We start from the raw sequence: 10,086 nt of genomic DNA on the forward strand, positions 1-10,086 counted from the left end.
GGAAGTAACAATTACTTTTTCTTAATATCTTAATATGAAAATTAATATTACCAACATATCCTAATCGAGTGACATCCAAAAATATGAGGAATTGGAAATTTGTTGATTGTCATCCAATGCTCTCTCTAATTTGGTAATTGGAGAAATAGGTCCCATATTATACAATCCATATACACTTTTAGCTTGTTTGTATGTGACAGTATCTTGCTCTGTACAACATAATGGTCTTAAAATCTTGCTTCTCCTATCTCATCCTCTCTATTAGTAGTATTGTTTATTTCATGTTTTTACACTATACTGTGGTTTTCATAACAGCTTACATATTTCAAAAGTATTTATACAGCCAACAGAAATGTACACAATTAAATTGGGAGGTGGCTTGTAAAAGAACAACAAAGAGTGAGACTGAATGCTTTGCTTGATGTTTGTAACTCTTGTATCAAGTTTGAAGAAGAGGACTTTATAAGTTACTCTTTCTTTGAGATGAATGGTTTTCCAAAGTATCACAGCCAATGAACCAGATTCTTACCCACACCTAATGTCTGTGCCACACTCCACGCAGAACCATTGTTCATTGCAACAGTTGGTGAATGACTTTATTGATAGACCATCTTAATATACTCACCATTTCTTAAATGAATGTAACCTGTTCTCTGTGGACTAAGAATAAAGTCACTCACTCAAGTCAAATAGTTTTGACCATAGCAAGAAGTCTGTATACAAAAATTGTGCCTACAATTCATTTCTTGGTGCAGCAGAACTGTCAATATTCAGCTTAGCTAAGATAGAGGTAAAATCCTTTGGTGATGTGAGGGTCATTGAAGTACAGCCTTATTACAATGAAATCCAATGTCTAAAAATTGTTCTTATTTTGGGCTTGTACCACAGTAAGAGCCAGATTTTAAGCTCTACTAAATACAATACAAACAAACAAACAAACAAAAAGACTTTATATATTTATGTTCACTTAAGAAAATCCTAGTAGTGATGCTTTATTTTAAAATATACAGTTAATATGTTTGGAGTTATTTAAAATTTAAATTATGGAGAAAAACGTATGTATTTTCAGTATTGCTGTAGACAAGCATCTACATAAGACTGTTAAATTGATTGTTATTTTATATCAAAGAACTTTTACAATACTCATTTTTATTGTTATAATATTTTATAAATTTTAAAGAATATGACAAAAAAAGGTATTGTAGGTATTGAAGGGGGGTCTCTGGGAGGAGTTGGGGTACAAAAGGGAAACAAGAATGTGATTTAATTCTATTTACTTAAAATGTTTTTAAATGTTAATAAATTCAGATTAATTGAAATCATGTGTCTTTTCTCATCATAATGCAATAAAACTTAAATCAATTAAAATAAAAAAAGCACATTCACAGACAGTGTCCCAGGGTGCACATATTAGGAGTGGCATTCCTTTGCCTCTTGTTCCCAGCAAGGCTTTATTTTCTTCTGGCATCCACTCCAGCTTCGTACTTCCCCAGGCCTACCTGTCGAGTCACACAAGTTAATTCCAGTCCATTCCTTCAAGTGCTGTACCGCTTTTCTTCTCTACTTAAGGGGTCTAATGCTTTTCCTTTTTACTTAAGGGAAACTTTGGAGTAAAAACTAAGTTGTTTCTTATATATGTACCATTTATGGTATGACCTCTCTTATTTATGACAAAATTACAGGCATATAACCCCCACTCTGTTCTTATTATACTGTTTGCTCTTTAATATATACTAAGCTTATGTCTACTTAAGCATCTTTGCATGTATGCTTTCAACCTGAATGCTTGATCCTCCCACCATAAACTGCATCCTTCCTGTTACCAAGGTTTTGTCTCAGAGAGATGTTCCCTGACCTGCCTGTCTAAACCCACTGGCCTTACCAGTCACCTGAAGTTATATCCTGTAACTGCTTAGCCACTTCCCCACTTCTGATGTTTGTCTTTTTCCTGAATGTGTGCCCATGAGAGCAGAGTATTTTTATGTTTTGTTTACTGCTGTTCCTCAGGGGTCTAGAAGAGTGCCCAGGGCCGTAGTAGGCTCCTAGACCCTGGGTGGATATTGGGCATATCCATTCCTATACCAACTGCATGCATTGTAAACATTCTAAGGACAGGTAACCTGTGTTATCCACTATCATCGCCAGTACTTAGAGGCAAATGTGAATCTCATTAGCTCTTTAAACAAATTTAAAATGCTTAATGAGTGAATGAATTCTCTCACCCAGTGGCTCCAATAAAGTCATATTTCTATTCATGCTGTGAATATTGTCTAAAGGACTTTTCTGCTTGTACTTTCCACGTTTTCCCTGGCATGACTCACCTTTAGCTTCCAATTTCAGTTTATTTCATTCTGTGTTCTTGGTTTACTTTCTCTGTCCTTTCTACCAGCCTCTAACCAAATAGTTTCCATTTCCTTTTATGTTAAAGACCTACGACTATAACTAGTTAATACCTTCATCCAGTCTTCTGTTGTACCTGATATGTTGTTACAACTTTGTCTTCTTATTCTTTGACTATGAGAGTCTGAAAATTCTTATTGTTATGTTGCAAACCAATCATAGTAATGGGTATTTCATATTTCATACTACCTTCTTGATAAAAGTTTTCTGCATTGCATGATAATTTTTGTAACAGCTGTGTTGTTTTTTTTAATCATTTTATAAATACCAAACTGAGGCTTAATTTTTTTAAATTATAATAAAATACATCATCTCTCCCATTCTCATTCTAGTTAGTTCTATATGCCACCCCCTTCCAATTCCTGGTCTCTTTTTACTTGTTTATATATGCATCCATATATAAACACAACCTGCTGTGTCCATTTAGTGTTGTTTGTATGTGTATCATTTCAGGAGTGACCACTTGGTATTGGACAACCAATCAGGGGATCATCCCTGAGAAGATGAATTCTCCCTTTCTCAGCAGTTCTCAGTTGCCTGTAGTTCTATTTTCTGGGGGTGAGGCTCCATGAGATTCCTGTATCCAAGTTAGCATGTCTATTAGTGTTGCCCTTCTTCAGATCTTGTGTCGATAAGTCTTATTGAGATAAATTTCCCTGTAATTTATAGGAGGCACATTCTCACAACAGACTTCTTGGTTTTCTGGCTCTTCTGCCTCATCTTTTGCATTCTTCCCTGAAAGATCCTCTACTTGCCCAAGCCAGCCTCTTTCCTAATAAAGTTGAGTCAGTTGATGTCCGCTTTCATCCTACTCAGTGTTATGTGACCACTTTCTTCAAATCTCATCCTTTTTTTCAGAAGGTCACAAAGAAATGAGAAAGCCAACTCCTCTTTCTATCTCTGTTGCTAAAAAAGCCATTAATATCTGTACTTATTCTTAGCTCATTCATTCCAGTCTGAGATAAATAAAAATACTTCTCTCTGTTTTGGAAACCATCTTCTCTTTGCCAAGTTTTACTTTGTAAAATTTCAAACATGAAAGAAATAAGAAATAAGAAACAACACTCGTAAACACATCATGTAGGCTAATTATTACTAACATATTACCATGTCAAATTTCAGCTGCATCTACAAATTTCAAAGTATTTTATATATAGCCATGCCATTTTATTAATTTCAAAGGGTTTTCTGTAAGACATTTCCTATAAAATATATTTATCCTATTTAGCAAAATGAGCAATACTTTCTTAATATTATAATTTTTTATATTCAATTTTCCAAATTATCTAAAAATTGTGCTTTACAGTTGATTTGCTCAAAGTAAGACAGCTGGGGACAGCACTTGTTGTTTTCTATTTAGAATGGTCTGAAAGGAAGGCACCAGAATGTTCTACCTGAGAATCTGCTTATGGAACATCATTACATTTAGTGTTCCATGCCTAGCCTTTTCTATGTAGAAGTTATGCCTAAATGTTGTATTGCATTCAGATGAAACACTTTTAGTTAAAAAAAAAAAAAAAAGGGAGTGCTGTATCCTTTATGACTCATGACTCTAAAAACATCAAATGTCAAAGTATTCCCCGTTTATTTATGGTGCTTTCTGATCACTTGGTCAAAACAATGAAAATTTTGTATACCACTCCCTAGCAATGAAAAGGAATCATGGAGCATTATGAGACTTTATTGCTTCACTTACTAATTTTGTTTTCAACAGATGATACCCTTTCTCAGGTTACTGAAATAATTACTTCCTTTATTTTGTAGGATATTGCCCCAGTTTACTTCCTATGTTTCTACCACTTGTCTCTTTGCCTGGCTTACCTGTAGACATATAACACTGTGAATGAAATAGCCCCATTGGCATTGCACCACAACCTGCTAGTTACTTTTTCTCTTCCTCTTTTATCTCAAGGTCTAGAAAAGTCAACTTTCTATCACTGTTGCTTTGTGTCCAGATTTGACTTTACTCCATGCACCCCTTTGCTCATTTTTTAATGATCTAACCTAGTCCCATGACTGCTGCTATAAAGCAGTGACTCCGATGCTGAGTGTTTAATATCCTGGGTCGCACTGCCTGTATAAAAGTGCAAACACTCAAGGGACTTCTCTGCTTCCCATCTGGATCTTTCTTGCTTTTGCTTGCTTTTTCTTCTGGCTAGGATGTCTTCCATCTTGCCATCAGAACACCTGTTCTTCCTTCAAAACCAGGAGTTTTCCACAGAGGAGCTAATGCTCATTGGCCCTATTTATAGCTGTTGTTTATACTCGCTACCAGATGATGCAGCATGCACACTGCCTTTTCCCCCTCTCCCTCTGCTCTTTAAGCTTTCTGAAATTACATATCTTTGTTATTTATTCTGTGGCTTGTATCTGTTGTTCAGTAAAACAGTCAGGAAGTATTTGCATGTACCCACCCCCCTCACTTTGATTTTAGCCAATGAGAAGCTCTGAGGGTGAAATATTGATGATGGTGGTGATGAGTGAAATTTCTGCCTATCAATTACTTTTTCTTCCTATTCTGAAGAATCTAGTTTTTGGTGTATTTAATAGATATTTTATTTTAGATATTTTCTTTATTTACATGTAAATTTCTCCTTTCCCAGTTCCCCTCCAAAAAACAAACAAACAAAAACAACAAGAACAACCCCCTGTTGCCTACCCCCCCTCCTCATGCCTGCCACCCCACCCTCTCCCACTTATTGGCCCTGGCATTCTCCTACACTGGGGCACAGAACCTTCACAGGGCTGAGGTCCTCTCCTCCTATTGATGATCGAATTTGCAATCCTCTACTATACACATGCTGCCTGAACAATCAGACCCCTCCATGTGCAGTCCTTGGTTGGTGGTTGAGACCCTGGGAGCTTTGAAGGTACTAGTTAGGAGTTAGAGACAGGACTTATGGAGCTGAGGGGTTTGCAGCCCCTTAGAACGAACAACAATATGGACTAATTAGTACCCTCAGATATTTTAAAAGAAGATAATTTCTGCTTATTTCTTTCTCCCTACATTTTTTTTAAGAAAGAAGACAGTTGTTTAGACAAATTAAAGAATAAACTGGCAACCTTTAGCCTGTGGTCCCATCCAGAATGAAATATGCCTGGTCACTATTCTTTCCTTTGGGGTTTAATTTGTAAAGAAGATGATGTCTTTGAAAGATGATGATTTGAAAATTATGTCATTAACCCACACTTAATCTCATTTGTTTACTTTTTAGTAGCAAGATATAAGCCAAAAACAAATTCCTAAGTAACATAATATTAGATTTTTTTTTTTACACAAGCTTCTGCTTTCACTAATTGTTTATTAGAGTTGTCTTTGTTTAGGCTCCTACTGTTTGGAACACCTTTAAGTACTGTCCAGAGCTCTTTTACTCTTTGATTTTTCACTGGGCATTTCAATGCTTCTCCTCACTTAGTGCTGTCATTACATAACTTTAGGATTAGTTCTGTCTCCTTCTGAAGCAGATATAGGCTCTAAACTCTTGGTTTCTGCTTCTGTGTTTTTGTATTCCCAGATCCCAGATCTTTACTTTGGTCTATATTTCCTGCCTAGGGGTGAGTTTTTACCCAATTGCATCCCTGCATTAGAAAGCTCTTGCCTATAGCTACATGTATACACATGCCAACCACTTGCTTCCGAGCTTGTGCATAGAGTCTCATACCCATTTTGGTACTGTTGCCTGATGTCTGCTCTTCATGTTTCTTTTATTTCCTGCTAGATTTTCTACCTAGTTTTCCTCCCATGATTATAAACATGCTCCCTGTAGCTAAATGGTACATCCTGTGACAACCATGTTTTCCCCAGGGATTGCTTGCAGACTCTCATAGTCGGTTTATCACTTTCTATTTTCATTTTCTCATATTCTTTTACTTTTCTCGAATAATTTAAAAGTATGAACGGTCTTCTAGATAGACCCTGGGCTTACTTACTGTTTATTATGCTTCCTCCTCACATCACTTTTTAGATTCCGATAAGCCTTCTTTTTCTTCCTGTTCCTTGCCTATGGTTAGAGACATCTGTATTAGTCTTTCATTATGGCCATATTTTACATCTTAAGGAAAATGTTCTGAGGAAATATTCATCTAAGTAATTATTTTTCCTTTTCAAATATGTTGAAATTATTTTGCAGCTAAAATAATATCATTGTATAATAGATCTTTAATCAAAGATAATTTTGAAAAGTAGTGAAATGTTTCTCCTATGGTGTCTTAAAGGGAGTCTTGGGAATTCAGGGTTTTTCTATGAAATAAAAAGTGATGTCTAGTCTTAGAAACTAAGAGCAGTAGTTATGCTATCTTTGCTACCATCTCATTAATAACTTTTATAATTCTCTCATGTAAAGAGAGAAGGCATACTACTTCAATACGAAGACTTAATATAGAACTCAATAAATGAGTCAAACGCCCATTCTTTTTTATTAAGTTATTGTAGTAATAGAGTGGGGGCAAAGGAACAAGAGCAAGAGGGCAGCTTAGACCAGCAGCTAGTAGTCTGACAAATTATTTGTGTTTTGGGTGTAGAGGAAAACACCCATGAAACTATCTGATGCCCATGCTCTATTTTCTTCTCTTTGTAGTTTCGCTATGCTGGTTGGCTGGACAGGTTGTACATGCTGGTGGGAACCCTGGCTGCCATTATCCATGGAGTGGCGCTCCCACTTACGATGCTGGTCTTTGGAGACATGACAGATAGCTTTGCGAGTGTAGGAAACTTCCCGCAAAACAATACTAATACAAGTAAGTATTGTTTGTGGTACGAATTGTGCTTGGAATGTGCAAAGATCACTTATCTAGAGTAATTATTTGTGGGCCTTTAATAAGGATATACTTCAGTACTTAATGATCTATGTGGTGGGGGCTGTACATTCTATCTCACCCTTGTAGTGAACTTGAGAAGATGATACAAGCATTAGATTAACTACAGGACTTGCTAACAGAGACATGTAAAAATAGAGATGGGATCTCTGAAGTCAGAAATGTCCCAGGAAACTTCAGGAAAATTCAGGTCCTTGAATCATAAGCTGAGATGTTTAAGAGATGCTGTGGTAGATTTGACTCTTGGTGTAAGAGAAGAGTCTAGGATGATTCTAAGGTATTTGATATGAGAAACTAGAAGAACATAATTGTTCTCAAGATGAGAGAGATGGAAGCAACTGTAGATTTTAGCAGCAGTAAATACCAGCAATTGTGTTTTGTACATTGTTATAGTTCTTGGCCAAGAAAAGTGTAGAGATTTGTTAGAATTTGTGAGAAAAGATGAGATCCAGCATGCAGGTATTGATGCTTGCATAAACTAGGTGCAATAGTTCATCCTCAAAAACAGGAAGAGGTAAAGAATATGGAGCATCAGAGTCCAAAGGTAGATACATGAGAAAGCAGAGTGTGAGAAAGTTCTCATGACAGCAAATCCTTTCATTTGCTAGTGACTTGTTCCAATGGATACATAACCATGAATAGTACAAAAACCTGCATATATTATATTTTCATATGCATAAATATCCATGGTAAAGTTTAATTTATAAATTAATTACAGTAAGAGATTAATGACAACAATAATAGCATAAATATAGCAATACATTACCTCCATGCTATGTGAATGTGGTCTCTCTGTACTCTATCCACTTCCTCTTGTGATGACGTGAGATATTACAGTCTCATGGTTGACTGTAGGAAACTGAAACCACAAAAGGCCTAATCGTGGTGAAGAAGGTCTTGCAACACTTCAATTTTCTCATGATTTTGGAAGTAAGAAACTTGCTTCATAAGAAATGAGAGCAGAAAGTGAATAGACTATTGAAAGAATTTGTATGCTATACACTTGAACTAGGGAAAAACAGGTTAATAGCTCTATGCTTCAATATGAAGGATACCCGAGTCAAGCAGAGATTGAATTAAACTAAATGAAACTTCTCAAAGGCTTATAGCTCAGTTTCTACACAGATGGGAAAAATGTTAAGAAGGGATGAGGCTGTGGCTCAGTGGTAGGGTGTTCGCCTACCAAGCATGAAGGCCTAGGTTCAGTTCCTAGTACTAAACCCAAACGAAACACCTCGGAACTATATAGATACTTCTTGGCTTACAAAACCCTTCAACATTTAGAATTTTCTCTTCATTTGATGCCAGAGATTAAACCCAGGGTCTTGCATGTGAATTTTAAGTCTCTGGCACATGCAATGATTCATTTCCCTTGAAATAGTCATATAAATGTTAATATAAACATTTATGGAATCTTTAGTATTTGACATTGGTCATGGAAACTATTTCTTGTAGTCCCAAAGGACCCATAGCCTACCTGAGATAAGGCTACTTCAATTCTGTTAGTACAAATAATGATTACAAATAATATCAAATTTATTACAAATAATATCACCTTCGTGATATTCAAACAGCTTGTAAGAATATCCTGTGCCAACATGAACTGTCATATCTCCTTTGTAACATTCATTCATGGAAAGCCCTCAATGTTTTCTGAATTCTTTAGTTCCTTACACTCTATAATTTGCAGCAAGTTATGGAGTTGGCTATCTCATTGATTTGTAGTGGAAGAGTTTCATTTTTCAGGGATCTCTGGTATCTCGGCAGACTCAATGCATGCATTTATGTCATTCTAACCTTAGCCAGTGTTTTATGAAGTCTACATACAAGCAGTACTCCAGAGAGAGGTATTCATTCTGCTGTGCACAGAGTATGAAGGGACAGTGGTTGAACTCAACTGTCAATAAGAAATTATTCAAGTGTTGAAATTTGACCCAGTTTGGGAAGAGACAATCACATAACTTCTTGGAGTTAGAAGGACTGACTTCTGATGAGCAACAACAAACTAAACACATTACACTCATCAGTTTTTCTTTGCTGTGACACATACCTGACAGGAAGAATTTAAACAACAGAAGGAATTATCTGATTTATTTCTACCTACAGTTTTAAAGGTTTTATTCAAGTTTCATTGGATCAGTAGCTTTAGAGTTGAGGAAAAGTAGAAGTTATGGGTAGCAAGAGGACATGTGGTAGAATGTGCTAGATGGGTTTTCACCTCATAGTGATAGGCGGAGGGACACACATGTATGCACAGAGTGGAGGGAGGGAGAGAGGAAGGGAGGGAGGGAGTGAGAGAGAGAGAGAGAGAGACAGAGAGAAAGAGAGAGAGACAGAGAGACAGAGAGAGAGAGAGAGAGAGACAGAGAGACAGAGAGACAGAGAGACAGAGACACAGAGAGACAGAGAGAGAGACACAGAGAGACAGAGAGACAGAGAGACAGAGAGACAGAGAGAGAGACACAGAGAGAGAGAGAGACAGAGAGACAGAGAGACAGAGAGAGAGAGAGAGCCCAAGGCCAAGGTACTCCTCAAAGGTATGCTCCCAGTGATTTTGCTTTTAGGTTTTTTCAATTAGTCCCCATCCCTAAAAATCCCATCCTTTCCCCATAATGTCATTATATTGTGAATTGATCAATGGATCAATCTACAGCTCAGGTTAGGGCTATCTTTATCTATTCATTTCCACCAACAAAACACAAGACTTTTCAGGGAGACTTTATGTTATGTCTAAACCATACCATTCATATTTTGTCTAGTGGCCTTTCATCCAATTCTATTATGTCTTATATTGCTTTATTTCTTCATCACCCAGACATAAATTGTTCCGATCCCTTTAAGGGCACAAGTGGTCTCTTCTGACAGAGAACT

The 10,086-nt window shown here is 36.6% G+C and overlaps 1 protein-coding gene across 1 annotated transcript in view; it reads left to right on the forward strand.

The window, feature by feature from the left end:
* LOC116097616 (ATP-dependent translocase ABCB1) overlaps positions 1 to 10,086 on the forward strand; it is a 180,388-nt gene that overhangs the window by 95,605 nt on the left and 74,697 nt on the right. The window contains exon 6 of the mRNA XM_031380285.1: positions 6,978 to 7,137. Coding sequence (XP_031236145.1) covers positions 6,978 to 7,137 — 160 coding nt within the window. The remainder of the gene's footprint in view (positions 1 to 6,977; positions 7,138 to 10,086) is intronic.

The sequence above is a fragment of the Mastomys coucha genome, unplaced genomic scaffold, assembly GCF_008632895.1.
Source record: "Mastomys coucha isolate ucsf_1 unplaced genomic scaffold, UCSF_Mcou_1 pScaffold19, whole genome shotgun sequence".
NCBI classification, from domain to species: Eukaryota; Metazoa; Chordata; class Mammalia; order Rodentia; family Muridae; genus Mastomys; species Mastomys coucha.